This window comes from Astyanax mexicanus, chromosome 1 (genome assembly GCF_023375975.1).
Source record: "Astyanax mexicanus isolate ESR-SI-001 chromosome 1, AstMex3_surface, whole genome shotgun sequence".
Taxonomy (NCBI): domain Eukaryota; kingdom Metazoa; phylum Chordata; class Actinopteri; order Characiformes; family Acestrorhamphidae; genus Astyanax; species Astyanax mexicanus.
Window position 1 is genome coordinate 71,877,103 of NC_064408.1, and position 23,241 is coordinate 71,900,343.

Here is a 23,241-nt window from a genome sequence, read left to right on the forward strand (position 1 = left end):
AATAAACAGAAGTCAGGTTAGAGCAGTGTTTCTCAACCCTGTTCCTACACATTCTACTGCATATCCCCACTGCCTACTCTGCTTTAAAGTCACTTAATAAAGTAAGTGGAGGTATGATGTGTCTAATACACTGCTGACATACATAATGAAAAGGATTTAAACAGGTAAACTCAGTAAAGGACTGTTTAGCTAATCAGTTGGATCTGGTAGAAAACACAATTTTAGGGCAGAGATCAGGGTTAATAAACTGCTTTAAACTACCAACATAAAGTACTGTACTAAATTCTGACTATCCACTACATCTGGCTTCTAGCTAACTATTTTTTTTCGTTTACTATAGCTTACAGTAAGTCCTGCAATCCTAAATTAACACAATTTGAAAATGAAATAGTGATTAGCTGATCAGGGCAAGCTGAACATAACATATATGTTTTTTTTTAAGCCTTGACTCCCTGTCTAGCTAATTCCAAAGTTAAGCTAACTGACTAACACAGCTGCAGTTTATTATCACACGGTGGGTTTAATCTGTGTGTTTTGATTCGGAGAGTCTTTTTAACCAGCTATCAGAAATAATCTCAACACAGGCCACATGGTAAACTTCGTTACCTCTTAGAAAAATCGCCGTATATCCAGATTTACTTCAACACCAGCTGATGCTGGACACCGCTTCTAAATCTCACAGCGAGGGGGAGGGGCTTCTCCTCCACCAGCACGCCAACTCTTCTCGCAAGACCAGCGAGCTGATTGGCTGTTTCTCCTGAAAGGCGGGACTTTCTCCCTGAACCGGCACCGTGATTGGTTTCCCAGCGCTTAGCGGTCGGTCTCTTCATTAACAGTACGACTGAGCTGAGCGAAACTATTTCATTTTTGGGGGGGGACAAATCCACCTGTTTCTAATATTAGGTGGGACATGTCCCACCCATCCCCCCCGGTTCCTACGCCAGTGCATCCGTATATGGCTAAATATGTGTCTCTCCACTCTGTCCTTACTCTCATGCCTTTGGATGAGCCGAGTCACCAATCACTCTTCAAAAAACAGATTATAATGAATTTAAAATGCCACAGGACAGAAATCATGTGTATTATAATTGGTACATTATCAGCAAGCAATTTCGACAGCCATTATCTTGGAAATGGAAAAACTATTTCATAGAAAACGTTTGTGATGGAAAGAGTGTCCTATATATTCTTTTAACCTAAAATATAAATACTATTATTAAAACTTGAGCCAAGGCAGTATGCCCTATTTGTTTTATGGAATCTTTAAGTGCTTATAAAACTGGTGCTTATTCTCTTTGCTCTGCTACCAGCAAATGTTTTTTGTTGATATCTGGTATTTTCCTTTAAATTGCAAAACTAATAAAACATTAAATAAAAAATAAAAAATACATACTATGTAATTTGGGAGAGTTTAGGACATAGTGTGTGAGCAAAAGACGATATATGCTGAATGTCAAATATCAAACAAACTTTACTAAGCTAAAATATTAATAGCTGTACTATAGTCTAACACACAACATGACCTATTACACCACATACTATTATTATACTACAAGAAAACTTGACAATAACTTCTACTTCTACGCTGCTGCTACTACAACCCTACTACAACTACATTACTACTATTACTATGCTGCAACTACTATTACCTACTATTACAACCACACAATACTATACCGCGAATGCTGCAACTATTAATACTACTACTATTACTACTAGTGCTGCTGTTACTACTACTACTGCTAATACTACCTACTAATACACTGTCACTAGTATGATTACTTCAGCTGCAACTATTATTGTTACTACATTACTATTAAGATTTTCTACTACCTGCTACTACTATTTCCTACACTACTACTACTTCTTCTACAACTACTGCTACTAGTATCACTACTAGTTAATACAGTTACAAGAAAAAGTATGTGAACCCTTTGGGATTACTTAGATTTCTGCATAAACTGGTCATTAAATGTGTTCTGATCTTCATCTAAGTCACAACATTAGACCATGTTTACATGTTTTTATTAAACACAACATGTTAACATTCACAGTGCAGGGTGGAAAAAGTATGTGAACCTTTGCATTTAATAACCTCCTATAGCAGCAATAGCAATCAGACCTGCACAACAGTCAGGAGGAATTTTGGACCATTCCTCTTCATAAAACTGTTTTACTTCTGCTGCAACTATTATTATTGTTACTACATTACTACTATGGTTTTCTGCTGCTGCTACTAGATACTACTGCTATGTCTATTACTACTGGTACTACTAGTACTATTTACAACCACTACTATTACTACTACTATTGCTGCTACATACATTACTATTACTACTGCAACTGAGATTACTATGACTACTGCTCCCACCTATATCCAACCAATAGCAACTATTAAAACTGCATCAATTATTACTACTGCTCTACTACTAGATTACTGCTGCTGCAAGTACTACTACAGTGAAGGAAATAATTATTTGATCTTTCGCTGATTTTATTACCTTGATTGATTTAATTCTTCCATTTTCTTACTATTGCACCAACAGTTGTCTCCTTCTCACCCAGTGCCTTGCTTAAGGTTTTGTAGCCCATTCCAGCCTTGTGCAGGACTATGATCTTGTCCCAGAGGTGAATTTTACAGTGCAAACATACTACAACCTAAACTATAGTAAATGTGTAGCCTCTGGATGATTTATTGTAGAGGCAGTGTATGATGAAGTGTTGATAGCATTACCCGCTGAGTGTTTAAACACACTGTTTACAGTATAAATGTTCATGTATAAAGAATACATAACTACATGAGCAATAGAGAATACAGTATGTGGCTTAAATATTCAGTCTTCAGTTTTTATGGTGTTGCTAATGTTACTAATTCAGTGCTACTATATTTTATATACTGGTTTAGAGGAGCAGAGTCATTTTAAACTAAGAGGAAAGAGTCTGTTAGATATTCTGTCCTGGTCCGCAGCAGCCTACTTTTGGTGTTATGTAATCTAATCAGTGTGCGAACTGCGAATGTGCAATGTTCATCTAAAAGACTCCAACTCCTAGAATACCTTGCCCTGTTTTCCTGTCCAACACGTCAAACGTGACCGTGTGGAAACATCCTCGCGCGCCGGTGTTTGAGCTGTTGCGGTGGAAACACATGTGATGTTGTGTTTTTATAGGTAAGCAGTGCTTTAGCTACAATACAGCTATAGTTCATAAAGAGGTTTAATTCAGTGTTATTTTCTTAAATGTCTAAATAGCGTTACTTTACCTGTGTTGCTAATTAATGTTAGCTGTTTAGCTTCGAGTCTGAGTCGGTGTAACTTAACTAACCTGCATAAATTCATAAATTCAGTGGCTAAATAAGTTTGCTAGTTAGTTAGCTAGATAAGCTATCTAATCTACTAGCTAACTAACTAACTAGGTAAGCTAGTTATTTAGCTGACTCGTTTATCTGTGAGTTTTTATGTTTTATCGAAAAGATTGTTTTTATATATATATATATATATATATATATATATATATATATATATATATATATATATATATATATATATTTATATATATATTTGTGACATGTATTAATGATATGAGCAGTCTGAAAGAGAAACGTTAACCCCTTTACAGTCCTTGTCGGTGATATAAAACCCTTTTTCTGCAATAAAATAGGTTATTTATACTCTAAATAAATGGAGGGCTTTGAAATCTACTACAGGACACTTGAAGAAACTGCTGTTTTCTCTCTGCTTCACTTAATACTTTCAGATCAGTAACAGGAATCAACCCAAATTCTGCATGTTTGAAAATAGACGTAAAAACTAGACAAACCTAAAAACTTAAGGTTTGGAGGCATGAACTGTTTGCTTTGTATTCAGGAAAATATTGATTTTAAAATTAAGTTCAGGAAAGAACCAATTTTATGATCATTACTCATATTTTTAAAGTTGCAGATTTACTTACATTTTTAAAATATTTTTTTATTACGATTTTTATTACATCAGAATTTGTAGTAACAATAGTTATCAAGCATGAAACCTTTTTATGTAATGCTTGAATAGAAATCTGTAAGATTTAGGTGTGTAATATCAGGCAGACAATTGACAAAAATGCTGGGCTAATTTAGAAAATGTCAAACTCTGATGCTTTGAAAGCAGAAGCTTAAATTACAGGGTCATGCCAGATTAATCTGGTCATCCTTGAGTGCAGGTTCCCTCCCGATAGGATTAGGGATTTCACGTTTCCGCAGAGCAGAGCAAGAAGCTTTAACTATTCTGAGTGTGTGTGTGTGTGCACACACTCAGTCCTTGTTGAGTGCTGTGTGCTGAAGAGAAGGCTTGAACTGACGGCTGGCTCTCTTTAAGTAACAGTTACTGTTATCAGAAGGAGTTGACCCTCTTTATCAGTGCCTTTTTATTCATCTTAATAACTTTCTTCTTTTGGATTGACAGACAGGAAAATCATGGACCTTGGAAAAGCCAAACTTCTGAGAACAGGATTAAACACACTCCTCCAGGCCATTCACCCTGTGCATGGAATAGCTTGGACTGATGGGAGGCAGGTTTGCCTCACTTCTTGCTACTTTGTCAATGGTGATCCCAAGTTTGGCGACACCAATGTCATTGGACAGTTTGAACATGTCTTGGGACTTTTCTGGGGACCTCTTTGTTGCTCTGGTTCTCCTGCTCTCCTGGCCGTGCAGCACAAGAAGCACGTCACCGTGTGGCAGCTTCAGCTCAGCGCCCTGGAGCAGAACAAGCTGTTGTGCACTCAGACGTGTGAAATGAGTGAGCCTTTCCCACTGCTTTCTCAGGGCTGCGTCTGGCATCCCAAGCTAGACATCTTGGCCGTCTTGACCAAGCGGGACGCCTCTGTCCTGTTTTCCGTGCGTGTGGATAACAGGCGAGTAAAGGCAGACATCCGGGGCAGTGGCCTGATCCACTGTGCGTGCTGGACTAAAGATGGAACCAGGTTTGTGGTTGCAATTGGCAGCGCTCTTCATTCTTACATATGGAATGACATCCAGAAAAGCTTGGTGGCCTGCTCCTTTTGCCCCATTTTTGATGTTGGGGGCTATATCTGCGCGATCGAGTCTACAGACGAGGCTCAGGTAGCCGTAACCACTGAGCTGCCGCTGGACAAAATCTGTGGGCTCAATGCTGGTATTGCCTTTGACCTGCCGAACGAATCGGACCAGTCTTCTCAGCAGTCTCCAGTAGTCATGTTGGATCAGGATGTTTCTTTGGACTCCAGGAGAAGGTCATTTGATTCAGAGCGCTCACTACCTCTAGGGTTCATCTCGTCCTCCAGTCCCATTGACCTTACGAACATTTTGGCTAAGCACAGGAAGTCAGATCCCAGCCCCCTCATTCACTTGAGACGGCGGGATAATTTGACTGGAACGGGACAAGACTCCTCTCACTTAATTTTAGTCAAGTATGAGCGGAAGGTCACCACCACCAGGAAAGTGAGCATCCCTGGCATCCTAGTCCCTGACATTGTTGCCTTTGATCCCAGAGGGAGCACAGTAGCAGTGGCTTCCAACACCTGCAACATGGTGCTGATCTACTCCATCATGGCGTCCTCCATGCCCAATGTTCAACAGATTCATCTGCAGAAGAATGAGAGACCAAAAGGGGTGTGTTTCATCAACAGCAAGATGATGCTGCTCATGGTTGGTCGGCAGCGATCCAACGACCCCGCCTTCCTTCCATCTTCAAACACGGACAAATTTGTCCTTCGGCTTATGGCTAAAGAACTGTTGTTTGACGAGGACACCACCTCTCCAGTTGTACAGAAGCCTGAGTCTCCCAGTAACTTCCACGGGGTCAGGAGACATTCAGAGAACGTCTCCAAGGACTTGGCAGTGAGGGATCTTGTCCTTCCAGGAGGTTCAGTAATCCACTCCCCAAACAGCAGGAGGAAGCTGATTGAGGAGTTACGCAGCTCAGAGCCCAGTCCGGTGCCAAGCTCAGTTGACTACTCTGACAGAGCCACGTCTAGCACCTCGTCCATCACTTTGGAAAACTACGACATGGATCACATCAGCCGCATGGCCACTCTCGCAGTGGCTGGCCAGGCAAGCCGGGAATCCAGTCGACCGTGTTCCCCACGGTATGAGCCTTCAGAAAAGCTGCTCTCTGACCCCCCTATGTTGCAGAATAGCTGTTCTTCAAAAGAAAAGAACCTGGAGCAGCTAGCACACAACATGGAGCGGATATTTGCACGATTTGATGAGGTGAGGCAGTGCCTGACTGAAATCAAGGACTATGCCCAGAATGGGAGAAAACCCTTCATCAGCTACCCGGCTGCCTCTGAGCCACAGTACATCCATGTTACATGTCAGGTATGTCAGGTTAATTACTGATTGTTTGCACTTAATGCCATTTGAGATGTTTTAGAGCAGTGGGTTTTAAACCTGAACCTAGAATATCACACACATGTATTAGAGTTTACTGATGACAGCAACAACTTATCAAACTTAATGACCTACCTAAAGAGCCGTTGCTGAGGTGGACTGTGTGTGTGTGTTATGTAATGGTAACCCAAAGCCAGGACCTGGAACCACTGTTCTAGAGATTAACCCATGAAGAATTCAAGGAATTCAATATTCAAGAATTTTAAACATGATGATTGTCAAATTTACTTGGTTGGATCCAAACACCATTATCAACACACACTTTTGTGGCCATTGCTAGCACTTGTCCAAACAAATTGGCTTGGCTTTATTGACCTTGAAAGGGCTTTCCTGACTTGACTTAATCTATATCCCATGATTATATTTGCTTGGGGCAGTGTCATGTGAAAAGTGTTTAAAGTGTACTAATAGTAAAGCGTAGTAGCCCACTGAGAAGCCCATGTTTTGTTAAGCTTTCTTAAACAATGGCTTAGCAAAGTACTACTGTGTCTTATTAATACTCATCCTTTAAGAGTATTATCAGGAAACAGTCTCCTTTCACACACTCACTCATTATTAACTTCTTCTTTTCTTACAGAAGCAGCTGTCAGAGAATGTTTACACAGACGAGAGAAGGCCAGTGCTATTGTATGATGGAAGGCTTAGCCTTCGAGTTGTTCAGGAACTCTTCAGCCTGACTGTTGTGGAGATGATGCATGGTAGGTCTGCAATGTCACCATCTGCATTTGTTTTGGATTCATACTCACCTACACTACAGATACATGCCACACTGAGATGTGTCACCATATTAGATTCCAATTTAGCCTCACAGCACATAAAAAGGTGGATTGTTTATTGGTTTAGAAAGCTGTTTGCATTCCAAAATATTTAGTGGTTAAGGGGTCAAGTGGTCAAATATTCAGCTACTTACAACTGGGGATATTAAATGGATAATATCTATTGTTCTGGGCACTGTTACAAGTTGTTTGGCTGCAGTTAATTGCCAGAGACTAAAATAGATGGTGATTATGGCCATAGATCCTCTTGAAGGTTTAAGTCAGATTATAGCTTCACTTGTGACGTGCACCTTTGTAGATAATGTTCACTGAGACCATCCTAACACCCACCATTCATGCTGTGACCTCAGTTTACATTACAAGATTTATGGATTAGCCTCTTATAAACTGAGCTATAAAACAAGTGTTGAATTGTATCTAAATTGCTGTTTAAAAACTGCTGAATTTGATTGGTTTGTTTTAAAGGCTATACGCCCTTTGCATGAGAGTTTGTGAAACAAAGGGATTTAAAAGTGGCATTTAAACGTGAATCCGTCTTCTTCCAGGACCAATGTGGATTATCCTGGTGGCTGATGCCGATGGATTTGTACCGCTCACCTTCAAGCACAAGGAGGAGATAACAGTACGGAGCGCAACGAGGAGGTGTCCCTTCAAGCCATTTAGCTGTACTGATGACGTGTTTCCTGAAAATGCACATCCTCCACACACGGAATAATGGAATGGTGAATTTGTGTTTTAGCCTCTACAGCACAAAGCTGAGGAATGAGGATTTACTGGACATGTTAAAAAGGCTTACGTTAAAGACAATGCCTCATAATTCCTGTTTACAGGGCACTAGTGGCTTTTCTGTAGTGTTGCCAATGTAAATCCCTATATTGTATTTTTTGTATTTCTGAAAGCAAATATTGGAGTGCCTGCTTTAACGGATTTTTTACTGTTAGCATGCACCTCAAGACACCTCAACAAGTGTTTTGAATGAAATCATTTATTTTTGTAGAGATTTCAAATGAATGTATTTCTAAGGCATGTGTATATATCTGTATATGTATATGCACGTAACCCTATAAATTATGTTATTAATTTCTATGTCCTTGATAGAACTTAGTAGCATTAGTTTTGGATATGGTTACATTTTCGAAAATGTATGAATCTCTCCGAATCTCTCCCAACTTCTATGCACTGTGAACCGACAAATGAACAGCAACTTCAATAAGCATAATTAAAGTCAAATTATTTATTCTTACATTAGCATGTTGCAAGTCTTGTATATTTATCAACACAATAATTCCCTGTTACTACATTGTGTGTTATCCTTGGCATTGACGTATGCTCTCAAGCCATTTCTTACCAGCACCAGTATATTGTTTTTATTGAGCTTTAAATCAAACAGTTCAATGTTTAACACCTAAGACCTATTATATGCATTAAAGCTTAATTCAGGGGGAAAAATATACAGTACATTTGTTTATATAAATTAGGTACAGCATGATATATATATATATATATATTTAATGCAGATACATTACAATTTCATGTGAAAATACAGAAACAAAATGAAATGTTTACTTTAAAACATAATCTGTTAGGTTTGTCACAGTGTAATGTACACTAACACATCTTATCCCAGGGCTAAGCTGGAATCTCAGTCTGTGCTGTTGGAAGAGCCTATACGCTGTTCAAGTCTTCTCTGATGGGTCTGCAGTTTATGGTCTGGTTTCTGAGAAAAGAAAAATAGTAACAATTAATTTTAGGTCCTTGTGCATATTTATTATGTATCATTGGGAAAATAAAGACAAAAGGTTTGCGATGTCTGACATATACCTCCTTGTTCCTATACATAATTTCCATTTTATCAGCTTCACTTCTGTGAATACTTTACTATCCTGTACTTTAATGGCCAGGACCACCACAGAGCAGGTATTAATTCAGTAATGGGTTATTATTAGTACTAGGGCTGTGATACTGCAAAATTTGGTATCAATCCAATACCAAGTAAATACAGGGCCAGTATTGCCGATACCGATACCAATATTAATACTGATACTTTTTACTACTACCAAATTATTTTTGTGTAGGGGAGAAAAATTTATCATAATTTATTAAGTAAATGCATCCTCAATATGCAAATTCGAATGAAAGCTCAAATTTTCAGGATTATTTAATTATTTTGTAAGTTTTCCTTTAATGAATCATGTTTATAATGATATTAAAACACAGGACAAAGTGTTCAGTCAAATATAAACATTTTTGTTTATTAAATAACTCAGAAACGTATATAGAAAACTTTTTTTTTCTAATATTAATTTGGCAATTAACATAAACTACTTATATAGCCGTATTCATATTTCAGGTTTGAGGCATAGCTATATCTTTTTGTAGGTAACATATATATGTTTTAGTTCCAGTGAAATAATTCATGTAGTTTTATTTCAACTGGCTGAATATATTCTCTATGTGACTGTCTGAATAGTCTATTAATCAGTCTGCTAAATTACTGTGGTGACCAATTACACAAAAATAATAACATTAGCCTATCTAATGCCTGTAAATGAGTTGTAACTTAAGAAACTTAATAATTGATCTAATCACACAAGTATTGATTAATACCCAATACCAACGTTAGTATAGATACTATCGATATTTTAAAACGATCCGCCCACCCCTAATTAGCACTGCAGTAACCCTGGCATGGTGTTAGTGTGTGTTTAAAAACTCCAGCAGCACTGCTGTGTCTGATACACTCATACCAGCACAACACACACTAACAAACTAATCATCACCATGCCAGTGCAGTGTTGAGAATGACCCACCACCTAAATAATACCAGGTCTGTGGTGGTCTCTCCTGTGGGGTCTTCATTGAAGAACAGTTTAAAAGGAGGATAATAAAGTATGCATGGAAAAAACTCCTATAGGATCAGTGGAGCTGATAAGGTGGACAATGCATGTAGAAACAAGAAGGTGGTCATGATATTATACTTTATCTGTGTATACACTATGTATACAATGAAATGTTCTTTAGATGTATTTATCATTAAAATGTATACAATGTAACTGATAGCTAATACGTTTAATGATTAGTTTTTTTTTTATCACTGATAAAGTGCATGGTGTTTTAGGTGTGTAGATCACCTGAGCTGATCCAGGGCCAGTTTGTTTTGCCGCCTCACATCCTCACTGATGGGGTACAGCAGCAGAATCATTAGTCCTGTGATGATGAAGGCTACTGGAGCCGCTCCAATCAAGAGCTTTAGAGTGTACGCCACTGCGTGAGGCTGTCTGCATGCTCCTGTATCGTAGCCAGCAAACCTACAGCATGAACAAGACAATTACTGAGGGCATAAATGAGGACATGAAAAAAAAAAACTCTAGAGGCCTACTCTAATGTATGTGGCCTCCTAAAATAAGCCTATTGCATAATTACAGGGGATAAAATGTAAATTATATGTGCTTTGACAGAACGTACTCTAAACACAGCGTGGACACTCCCAGAGAGATCCCTGCTGCGAACTTGGTGAAGAAAACATAGAAGGAGTAGAAGATGGCCTCATGGCCCTTTGAGTTGGGGTTGGCCAGTCTGAAGTCATCCACTACATCTGGTAACATTGACCTGGATATAAAAAAAAAAAAAAAAAATTCTGATAAATTTGCAGACCCCATTTCTCTGATATCACAAGAACAGTTTACCAAGCTGTCATTTTTTCATACAAGCTGTTCATGGAATAAATATAGCAATTGATGATGATTGCACCAACTTATCGATGCAGTTTGGTAAAGTGAAAAATCCTCAACTTTATGTGCTGGCTAACATAGATCAGTTAAATGCATAAAAGCATTATCAGACATAAGTAAAGCTAATCCATTTTAAAGATTACAATCAAATGTGGATTTCTGCATAGTGATTTTTCCCCACAACTGACTTTAATTACATTGCTGGACACCAGTATATGGTATGATTTGCATGTTTTAAGTTAATTTAGACAAGCTTTAAACTGAATACAATAATGTGGCTATAAAAAAAGGGTAAGAATTAATTTGTGGTTAGGGGTCTATTTAATTATTAAATCAAAACACAAAGTCGTGCAGCAGCCTCTCTATTGTGTATCTTGTCAGCTATCTATATATACCAGTGGTACTTAAATTTTCAAAACAATGTACCACCCATGATCAAACTAAGCCTACTGGAGCTACAGTGCCTTATGCACTTTGCAATCTGCATATTATTGTTTCTTATAAATGAGGTATGCCTACTGAGACATGTCGGACAACTTGAGACAAGGGAAATAACAGGAGTGTATGTCTACATGGCACTCCTTGAACCCATATTTTGCTATCATTACTAATGCAGAAACTATTGTAAAACATGGGGTTCCACAGGGTTCAGTTGTAGCACCTATACAACTGTTAAGAACTAAAGTGTAAGCTTACATACAGGGTCTATCAGCTTAAATACTGTACACAAAAAACATGATATTGTAAAAAAAAAGAGGTAAAACATTTTAAGTTTGCAATTTTTTTTTTTAATTTTTTTTGTGCATGCATGCATTACATTTTCTGAGGTCATCTGGTGAACCACCATGAAATGCTTTGTGTACCACCAGTGGTATATGGTGCAACAGTTTTGAGAACCACTGGTTTATACTATAAATATATATAGTGTATACATATTGTTTTGTTTGTGATACATTATCATTATGCATGTTAAATATCAATATTTTTATTAATGCATGGGTGCTCTAAACTCCTTAAGATTCCCCATATTTGACTATTAGTTACTGCTTCATTATTCCATGTGGTAGCGCTTTTTTAAAAAATATATAAAATTAAGAATATTGGTTGTCAAATTCTGTGGAACTCACATTAATAAATATTAACAATTCCTGTGATTTGCTTAATTAGGAGTATTTTATCCTGTTCAGTAACACAGATGCTGTGAAGCATCGCAGAATCACAGTATCAGGATTGTGGGCAATGTATTGTAGTAATATTGTATTGGGAAATGCCCTGTGATTCCCACCCCCACTAATAATAATACTAATAATACTAATACTAGTAATTGAATGTATTAAGTATTTAAAAAGCTTATCAATCCTCAAACAGAACTCAAATAGTGTTAAACTTCTGACCTAGAGGTTTGGCGTCTGGCACAGGTTTTGATGATTTCCCAGCTTAAACCCACCGAATTTAAAGCACCACTTTATCACCTACTGTAATTAGTGTGTGTATGCTTGTGTTTCATTTGGGAAACCCCCAAATGTTGCAAGAGACCTCCAGGGTAGGAGTTTGGCAGCTTTCTGTGCCTCTTTTCTGTGGGTTTTGAGCTTGGATCAGCTCCAGTTCACATTATTATTGTAATCTTAGGGCAATGGTGTGTTTGGAGCTGAAACAGAACTAGAATGTGCACAATAAAGGACTAGAGAGAGATTACTGGATGCTGGATACTAAAAACCCCTGCCATGAAGAAAGTGACCACAGAGGGGCACCCTAGAGAGCTAACGTCTGATCTAACACTAGTCCATTATTATCTTTCATTTTTACCATCCTGGTAATAACAGCTTCCTCCTTAGAGATGCATTTATACTGGCTTCTCATTTTATTGCTCAGAGCATATATCATTCCTGTTTTATTAGTAGCAAAAGCAATTTAAAAAAAGTAAAATGTAAATATAAAACATGTATAAATAACCGTATAACTTAAACGTAAAGCTCAACATGCACTACTTACCAAAGGTACATGGACACACACAAACTAAATCTTGGTATATTAGTATGTTTTTTATTGTTATATATTATCAGTACTGTCTAACAAAAAAATTGAGTTATCATGATGTGTGAAAATGTGGAAAATCAAGTAAAAATGCACAAATGTGTCAAATCAAGTAAAATGTGTATATATTGGAATACGTGTGTACAAATGTGTAAGATCAAATAGAAAAGTGCAAAAACATTTAGAAATGCCTTAAAATAGATACAATGAAGTAAACTTGACTAGATATCTGTAAAATCAAGTAAAATATGTAGAATTTAAGTAAAAACATTTATAAATGTTTAATCAAGTAAAAATCTGTAGAAATATGTCAAATCAAGTAAAATGTTTAAAATTATGTACAAATGTGTAAAAATGAATAGAAATGTTTAAAATTAAGTATAAATTCCTAAATATGTTTAAAATAATGTTAATATTGGCAAAATCAAGTAAAAATGCGTAGAAATATGTATACTCAAGCAACGTGTAGAATCATGTAAAATGCATAAAACATTTAAGTTTTTTTGTAGAATTGAGAAACATGTGTAAAAGAATATTACAATGAATTAAATAAAAAAAAAGTATAACAATATTCCACTAATTTATTTGTTGACCAAAGCAATGTATAATATGGCTGATAAAAAATCTTCCAATATTAAGGTTCCACAAGTAGACTGGTTTTAATACTATATAAATCTCACTTCAGACTATTTGATTCTATGTATTGCAGTGTTTATATTTCAAATTCTGTTGACAACCTAACACTGTAAAAAATGTTTTGTACTTCAATCAACTAGATGGTCTTTTTTTATCTTTGTTAACCTTAAATAACAAAATACCTAAACAACCTGAGCCTGAGCTGTAACAAACTATTTGATGTTAAGCATGACAATCTTAAATCTTTCACATATACAGTGTATGTGACTGATGTGCATGCTATAGGTTAAAACACTCACCATGGTAACAGCAGTGAAGCCGCTACACTGAGTCCAGAAGACACAGCCACCACATACGCCACCACCAGGTTAGGAATAAACACCAGCATCACTGTGAAGGGCATGATCCACTGTACACACAAACACACACGCACACATAGACACAACACCATGATTAGACACATCCTGTTTATTATATTATGATAGACATTTGGTCTCTGTTAAAATTTCTTCTGGACTTGTCATTTAGTGATTCTGTGATATAATTCTACAGTATTGTAAGACTGAATACATCAGCTATGAAAGTGTTTAACTGAAGTGTGAAGCCCTTATATAAAGTGTAAGGAGTTTAAACATTTTTGCAACAACAGTCAATAGATGCAGTGCATACTGATGCAGCTAGCTAATACACAATGAGAAGCAGTACTTCTGTTGTCCACAGAGTGGCACTATACATTGCTGAACTATGAAAGAACAGAGATTAAAGGAGAAAGATGAAATGAAAATACATTCAGTGGTGTGGAAAAGTATTTACCCCCTTTAAGATTGATTTTGTTTTTGCATTTTTGTCATACTAATATTTTTCAGATTTTCAAACAAACTTTAATATCAGACAAATATAACCTTAGTAAATATAAAAAGCACTTTAAATGATTATTTAATTTATTAAAGGGAAAAAATATCTAAACCAATCTAGGTCTGTGTGAAAAAGTTTTTGCCCTCGCATAAATTAATTATTCACACTTTTTGGAAAGCTCAGTTCAGTTTCACTACAAATGACAAGCAGGCCTGATTACTGCCAAACCTGTAGAATCAAGAAATCACTTAAATATAACCTGTCTAAGAACATGAAGCAAATAAAAAGCAACATGTTATCCCCCTATCTGAAAAAAAAATTAAAATGATGAGAAAACAAAGACTGATCATCTATCTATCGGTCTGCAAAAGGTTAAAAATCCAAATCACAGAAACAAGTCCACCTCTGAATGGCTTAAAAACATAATGAGGTTTAAAGTGTCTGATTGAGATGCTGTGGATGATCTTAAACAGGCTGTTCATGCTGGGAAACCCTCCAATGTGGCTGAATTAAAACAATTCTGTAAAGAAGAGTGGGCCAAAATTCCTCCAATCAAGTTATTAGTTTTAGGGGCCAAACACTTTTTCACACAGAGCTAGATTGGTTTGGATAGTTTTTTCCCTTTAATAAATTGAATGATCATTTGAAAAAAAGGCTTTTTATATTTACTCAGGGTATATTTACTGATTGTCTGATATTAAAGTTTGTTTAGTAATCAGAAAATTATCAGTATGATAAAAAAGCAAAATCAAAATCTGTAGATCTGTAGGGGGGGAAATACCATCATTTTTCACACCACTGTCTACACAGACAGATATACACAATGAGATATAGACAACAGTTACCGTAATGCCGCAGAACGCTGCTGTCTTCTTGCCAAACCTCTGCAGGAACCACTGCCAGAAAGGGATACTCACAGCTGCTGACATCTGGGAGTTTGGGCGACAGAGAATGCTTAGTACAATATATAAGAACATTTGGGTCTAAAGTGCAAAAGCAAAGAAAGAATACAATCAATCTTTTCTCTCACATAAAATGTAGAACCAGCAACTCAAGTATTCCTTAAATACACTATGGGTCGGTTTCCGGGATAGGGATTTTGAATAGTCTTAGATTAAATTTTCCATTCAATGGGAAATCTCAATCAAAATCCTGTGTAGTCCAAGACCAGGCTTAATCCCGTTCTGCTGCATTAACATCCTCTGCACCTCTGGAAGGCCTTACACTAGTTGTTGGAGAACTGCTGTGAGGATCTGATTACACTGAGCCACAACACAAGAGCATTAGTGAGGTCAGGTACTAATATTGGAAGATAACAATCATCACTGCAATGTATGGCAAAGGCTCTATCGATCCAGAAAACATATATGCACGGCTCCATGGCATGGCCCAATGACACTTGATACTCACTATACTGATCTTAGGATCACGTGGGATTGTTACAGCATGCTCTATTGTACTGATATTTATTTAAATGCAAGTCTATTGTCATTATACTCATACTGGGTTGTACAGTACAATAAAACACAGATTGTCTAGGTATCTGGTGCATAAATAGATAGACATTAGATAGACAATGGGGCAAGAAAAAACAAACCACAAGGCTTATAGACAATAGTACAACAGACAGATGTTTGGGTTAAACGTTGCTGATCAGATCATAAACGGCCACAGCTACTTTTGTTGAGTAAAGTATACAGAAGAGAATGGACCTTATGTGTAACTCCAGATTTTAGATAAAGGATTTATCATCTTTCTGTATTATGTTCCTTACAGGACTGTAACTAAATGTATATCGTCACTGTCCTTTGAAAAACACTTATCTCCATTTTTTATTTTACTACATAATTTGAACAGACAAACTGTCCCCTACACTGTGCCAAAATTTCTTGATGGGTGGACCAATAGAAACTCTCAGAAATGACCTGAAAAACCTCTTTTTACATTGACTTCCATTGAAAGTTTACAAGGTTGGCCAGCGACGATATGTAAGGAAACTTTTTTAATGTTTTACTACTTTATTACTTTAAAAGACTAACATATAAAACACAATAGCTTTACATAACCTTGAAACATAACATTGCAATTTTGTTTTAGTTTTTGCAGGGGGTGGTTGCCAATATGTGAGATGAACCATTTTCATATTATGTGTTGATTACAGTAATTACGGCAAAAAAAAGTTTCATACTGAAAAAAAAATACTGTTACCTATACTGTTTCCTAGATCTGCAAAACTTAAACTTTACAATGAGTCAATTTGACCGATAACATAACAGAAGGATTAAGGTCTAGTCAGTGTTGTTGTAGTATATTATTAAGTGTGTTGTGTACGTGATGAGAACTCACCAGTATGGTCAGCACAATGTTCTGGAAGTGATCTCGAAGATCGACTGCGTATGTGCAGAACAGCACAAAGTTACTCTGCACCAGCTGTAAAAGTAATGAATGGCTTTATGAGAAATCCCCTTCGTTCAGGAAGGAGCTGCGTGACTTTATGATTAAGCAAACCTGTAGCGCTCGATGCTAAGGCTTCATTTAAAGCAATATCCTAAGCATGAAAAGAATGTTTAAAGAATGAATGCTTGTGGCTACTGCTATCATTTCACATCAGGTCTTAAAGAAGTTCCCTACGCGGCTTTATCTCGATGCCAACTTTCCCCTGATCAAATAAGTACTGCATGCAATCTTTTTACCTGGATGGCCACGGATATGAAGAGGAAAGCTGCTGTGAGTATGAGATATGGCCCATGCTTCATCACCAGCACAAAGCCTTCATGGAATGGAATGGGCTTCTCTGTCTTTGGTGCATACGGGTCTTTATAGGAAAAAGTGTGGAAAAAGAGTACAGTAAGATGAGCATGTGTCTTAGATAAGCAGTGCTACTGTATTTTGAGACTTCTTTGAATCTGAATCAATTGAGAAAATACACTCTAGAAAAGAATAGTTCCTAAATGACATGATTGTTATAAACTATTCTGCAAACTCTGATGTAATGTAAATTAGACTTCAACTCCCAATGGCAGACTCTTTCATTATCAGTGTCTCAGATGATCTGAGACAGTTATCAGATAATGAAATGCACCGCAGTGTCTAGAAAGCACTCACTCACCATCTCTCTCTTTGACTCCCAGGACCATCACCACGGTGCAGATCAGAAACAGCCCCCCGATCACTCCTGCAGCAATCATGTACACCTCTTTCTGTGATGAGAGAAAGCAAAAAAAGATATATATATATAAAATATAATTCAGTATTATATTATGTGCCAATCAACCATAACATTAAAAACACAAGCTGTATATTGTGTAGGTCCCACTACTGCATCTGACCTGTCAAGACATTCATTCAAAACCCTCATGGAACAAAATCTCAGCCATCTTGCAGTGTATTTATCTTCGCTGAATATCTTCTGTGTGGTGAGTTTTAGAAACATTAACGCTTCACACTTCTCCAATAAATTTCACTGAATTACTGTAATTAAGACCTAATTTAACAAGAGATTGTTCTTAAATTACTGCTAATTTCTATATAAGGAAAAAAATTCAAGCTGTTTAAAAAAAGATTTGAACACTTTGATTCTGTTTTTTCTCAGTTTTGCTCTTTACTACGAGGATTTAAAAAGTAGGAAAATAAAGTACTAAGAAAAGTTTGCATAGTTTATGTATGTGTAATTATTATGTATAAAAGATAAACGTGAACACATTCTTAGACCCATCTTAGGTAGTTATTTTATGTAAAATTCAACCATAAACTCTCAATTGATTACATCTAATTGAATAATTATGAAGAAATGTGTAGCAATTGATAAAAAAGTCCCCAACATTTAAATGCGTGGGATTTGGTATTTCCTTTAGCAGAATTAACAACCAAGTAAATGTGATCGTTCTTTTCTTACACAGAAATTTGCTTACATATCTATTAAAAACTATGTAGAGGAAAGCTAAAATGTAGGAAAGAAGAGGACAGCTTTAATACAAAAGTATTACATCCATTTTTGGAGTTGTATAAAACTATAAAATGAGAATGTGCTTCTTTAAGGATATGGTGCACATGGAGTGTAAATTTAAAGTCTGAGTAAATGTTTTTTTTGTCTCAAAAATTTTCAAGGCAAATGTGTTTTATTATAACATTATTAAAATGATCCTGTAAAATGATCCGTAACAAATGGTTTACGGAGTTTGATGTGTGGTTTTAAAACTGCAAACTGGTACAGAAATTGTGTTTAAGCAATTAAGGACCACTGAAAGTATTCACGACAATTACTAGACAAGACACCGGGTTGTAAGTCCTTGTAAACTTGCACCAAATTAGCCGGAACCCCAGAAAAAGGAACTTTTCAATTTATTCCCCTCAAACAGGAACTGCTCTGCCCTAAACAATCTCCGTCTTGTTTGCTATTTTTCCATGCACGGCAGCGAAGCGCTTCATTACTCATCCAGATCAAACAGAGGCCTGTTTCGGAGGACTTGGCTGGCGCACCCAAACAAGCGCGCCGCCCTGGGCTTGGGCCGCAGAGGAATGTGCAGCGGCTACAGAGGGCAAAAGGATGGCGGAGACAAACCCAACCGCCCCGGCAGGGTTTACCCAAAGCCGCGCACGCTGGTGAGACACCCAGGCTGGCTCTGTATAGCTGTGGCTGCCTGTGCTGATGCACGAACGGTTTTATCCCCGAAACCATTAGTTCCAGCCACAGCAGAGTCTCAGCTCGGGCTTGTTGGCCCACTCTCACTTCCAGAATGGCTGCCTGTGGAAGTGGTGGATACTCCTCTGAAAATAGACTCCAGCAGTCCCTAAACCGAGCATGCTTGTTTGTTCTGAGGTCTCTTGTGTTTGCTGTCTCAGGTCAGCTTCTAATGTCTTCACACAGAAGCCCCTGTCTGAGGACTAGACAGCGAGCAAATACACTTAGTTTAGTGTTTTCTGGAAAAGGACGCATCACCTTTGCAGTTTCACTTTAAACTTTAACTGTAGTTTGTCTAAATATTAATGCAAGTAAAAATGGACATGCTTTTCCACTGGCCACAGAGCCAGCATTATGGAGAATTGGTATATATTTCTTGCTTCTGGGTAATTCGTGCTTTGATCCTCCCCCTAAAGTTAATGCTATTTTACATGCATTTCTGGACAAGCTGAGAGATACAGAACTGGCACCTCTACAAGTTAAAGAAGCATATAGTAGGGGTAGAACAGTAATATTGCCATATTTTACTGAACAAATATGCATTGTCCTGCCCATTTCACCAGACTTAGATTGAGCTGCTAGTGGAGTCCACAGACCCGAATTGAAATAATAGTGAGGGGAACATCCCATCGACTTATAACTGTTATTTTAAGGTAGAAATGCTACATAGTGTTGCATTAAAGCCAGATTGTGGTGAAAATGGACAAACCTTTCACTTCTTTAACTCCAGCATGGCTGATAAGACAAGATATATTTGGTGTAAAACGTTCTTATGATGGTATGTTGCTTATTAAGTTTCTTAAATTGAAGAAAATTTGAGCATTATGGAAAATATCAGTTTGTCAATTTTTATAGATATTATTATATGATACAGTGCCTGAAACGACATAAGGACATCTATTTGAGATGAATGGACAGCTTGATGTGGTTTTAGCACCGCAAATAAATAGTATAACAGAATGTAAATTTATAGATCATTCACTCTCAGTTTAATAGTTAAATGTCAGCAAGCTCGAAAAAGTGAGCCAGATTATGTTCTCTTTTCAATTAGGTTATCATATTACTAAATTAGCCTAGTTTCTTAATTATCCTAATCTTACTACGTTGATGTTTGTGATGTTTGTTACTAAAGAAACAAACATCACATGGCTTGGATGAATGTTTTCCCAAGTGCAAATGAAAGTTTTTCAAAAATAATCACAGAAACTTGGGTTTATAGGATGGTGACACAAGGGTGGGTTATTTTCATACTGCTTGGTTTTTGACACGCACCGCATGTGACAGGAAGTCCTGGGACAGAGCCAGGCTTCTGATGACCTCTGCACCACTGCTGTTTCCCAGGTGACCAGATGACACATTGTGATGGTGGCAATGCTTCAGAGTGTGAGCGCTCGCCACAATCTGGCCCTGGATGGCTGCACCGATCAGAGTGCCTAGAACCTCCATGGTCATACCTACAGTGGGAGCACAGTGGGAGTGATTAGCACAGCCCTTTTTTTATTTCACAGAACAGACTTTCCTTTTACACACCACTGGAAATACTAAATATAATATTTAGCATCTTATAGGTCATGTCCGTTTACAGAACATTTATACAATGCAGTTTTTTCTTAAATAAAAATAGTAAGGCAGAAAAGTAAAGTGAGAACAGTAAGACATTCTTTAATTATTTAATCTTTTTCCATATTTATTTAATGACTTTCTTTTAGTGCTCAAATAAACTTGTATAAATAAGTGTCATAAGCACTCAACATTTGATTTTGCTTTTAAATATGCTCACTGTTGTTTCCTTACTACTTTCTATAAATTCCCTAACTTACTACACATGTTACACAAATCAAATTACAACCCTGCAATCAACAGTGCGAACAGTAGCTGAACAGTAACCTTACGGTAAGCTGTTGCAGAGTCTCTCTCACGCTGGTCTGTGCTCAGGAACATGGTCAGGGCTGAGTAAGGCACGTGGAAACACTGCAGTGGAGAAAGAGACACAGAAGAGCTAATGAGTGATAACTTGCTGCAGTGGTTGGTGTGGTGGAGTGGATAACACCACCGCCTGCAAGTGAGCTACAGTGTGGGAGACTGGGGTTCAATTCCTGGTCTGAGTGACTGAATGCTGTGCTACACCAATTAGAGTCCTTGGGCAAGACTCCTAACATTACATTGACACACGTCTCTATTAGGAATAGCCTTGTAAGTCGCTCTGGATAAGAATATTAGCTAAATGCTGTGAATGTAAATGTACCTTGTACCACTTTGTAGTCTTCTTGCATCTTCTGCCCTGACCTGAACTTTTTATTTACTCAGTCCTCACACTGAGTAATCCTACAAACATATATCTGTACTAAATCCAAACTGCAACAATGCTGGTATTAGGTAAATTAGTAAATTCAGTGAGCAGCTCATTCATATTGTTTTCTTATTGTGGCCACATAAAAATATTCTATAATAAATATGATAAGGCTATTTGTAACACAAATGACACAACAGGTCAAAACTAGATGTATGGAATACATTTAATTTTACCACACTTAGTTCCGACCCTGCAATGTTCTATGAGTGCTGTTATCAGCCGATAATGCACTGTAAATGAAGCTCTCCATGTATTACTCCACCACATACAGGTAACCTAGCAATGATGCAGCGCTTACAAACCAAACAGTGCAGCTACAAACAGAGAAGCTATAGAACTATTTTCACTCGTGGAGTTTTTATAACCAAACAGAACGTATTTTCTTATCATCTTTAACTCTAGCTTTCAATAAACAGTAATAATGGAACTGTGGTATAATCGCAATAATACAGCTGATGCTTTGTGCTATAACGTGTAATATTGGCACTGCCAATACTATAGGTCATAGCACTCCCTCTCGTGTATTTTTGGTTAATTAGGACATTTGAATGCTTGAAAAAGTACACTTTAAAAGTAGCTAGTTTTATCTCCAGCACTAACCCAGCACTCCTAAATTCTGTAAAAAAGGTGAGAGGAACAAACACACATTCACACACTGTCCTGTACTGATGCTCTCAGGATGTTCAGTATGTGTCACTTAGGGACTTCATGAGTTTAAGTAAAGCATAGAAAGCTGTAAGAAACTTTTGAAACACATTTTGAAAGGGTCTGTCACACATACAGTACATCACCATGGACTCTTTTGGGTTACTTAGAAAAGAATTTACCTTGGTTAAAGAAGAATATTGACTATTGAAGACAGGACAAAAGAGTGCTGAAATAATGTAGGAAAAGATGATTGATGCTGTGCTTTAAGTCAGTACATTATCAGTGGAAAAGTGACATGTAAGGATTAATGATCAAACAGTGAGTCTGTGTGAGAAGAATATAGAACAGGAAAGTGGGTGGTAAAATGCAAATTATAGGCGCAGAAAAAAGGAGCTAAAAGAAAGAAAGAAAGAAAAGAAGAAAGAGTGTATATAATATTACCCAGCAGAACAACTTATATCCCAATTTAATTTGGATTAAAAACAATACAGTGAAACCAATGCTTTAAACTGTTTTGTGTAACTGAAAAGTGTGTATTTGTAACAGTAAAATAAACTGCATAAAAACACTATAGTTTAAGTGAACATACTGAATAAAACCACAGAATTTAGACAGACACAGTTTTAGAACTGCTGTGTTAGTTGCTTTTTTTATGATTTGGATACAATATATTATAACTGACCCAAAACTACACTTTAAACAGCAGGGTGTTTTTTAGTTAGTGTGTCTTATTGGCAATTTCATCTCTGCAATTTCTGACATCTAGACACAGTCAATTTAATTCTGGGTACAATAATTTAACAACCTGAAAAATAATAAATACGCATTAAATCATTCATCAAATCATTTTTATTTTTTAGATTATGTACAATTTTTAGATTTTATATAAGACTATTCTGTGAGAGGGTAGATTTTTTTCAAAGAGGATAACCACATGTTTCCAGCTACCCCATTCTGCATTTGTTTCTGTGAGTGTTAATAAATAAAAGTCAGTGTTTCTCCCTGCTATCTTGTACACGCTAGTAAATACTAAATAGTTTGTGTACTCCCCAAAGTTATTAACTAATTATAAAACCCGTCATGATCTAAGTTAGGTGTGAAGAATAAGGCAGGAACTGCGTGTG

The 23,241-nt window shown here is 37.0% G+C and overlaps 2 protein-coding genes across 2 annotated transcripts in view; one reads left to right on the top strand and one right to left on the bottom strand.

Moving 5' to 3' along the window:
- The first annotated feature begins 3,089 nt into the window (after positions 1-3,089).
- LOC103026324 (WD repeat and coiled coil containing) lies at positions 3,090-8,427 on the top strand. Its single transcript, XM_007229711.4, has 4 exons — positions 3,090-3,167; positions 4,437-6,331; positions 6,981-7,101; positions 7,725-8,427. The coding sequence occupies exons 2-4, from the start codon at positions 4,448-4,450 to the stop codon at positions 7,892-7,894; spliced, it is 2,175 nt and encodes a 724-aa protein (XP_007229773.2). The 5' UTR covers positions 3,090-3,167; positions 4,437-4,447; the 3' UTR covers positions 7,895-8,427.
- The window catches only part of mfsd2b (major facilitator superfamily domain containing 2B), a 31,427-nt gene continuing 16,584 nt past the window's right edge, over positions 8,399-23,241 (bottom strand). The window contains exons 6-15 of the mRNA XM_007229714.4: positions 21,009-21,087; positions 20,389-20,570; positions 17,545-17,635; positions 17,129-17,250; positions 16,782-16,865; positions 15,281-15,364; positions 13,880-13,989; positions 10,645-10,788; positions 10,311-10,487; positions 8,399-8,896 (exon numbers count right to left, since the gene is read on the bottom strand). Coding sequence (XP_007229776.3) covers positions 8,845-8,896; positions 10,311-10,487; positions 10,645-10,788; positions 13,880-13,989; positions 15,281-15,364; positions 16,782-16,865; positions 17,129-17,250; positions 17,545-17,635; positions 20,389-20,570; positions 21,009-21,087 — 1,125 coding nt within the window. The 3' untranslated portion in view covers positions 8,399-8,844. The remainder of the gene's footprint in view (positions 8,897-10,310; positions 10,488-10,644; positions 10,789-13,879; positions 13,990-15,280; positions 15,365-16,781; positions 16,866-17,128; positions 17,251-17,544; positions 17,636-20,388; positions 20,571-21,008; positions 21,088-23,241) is intronic.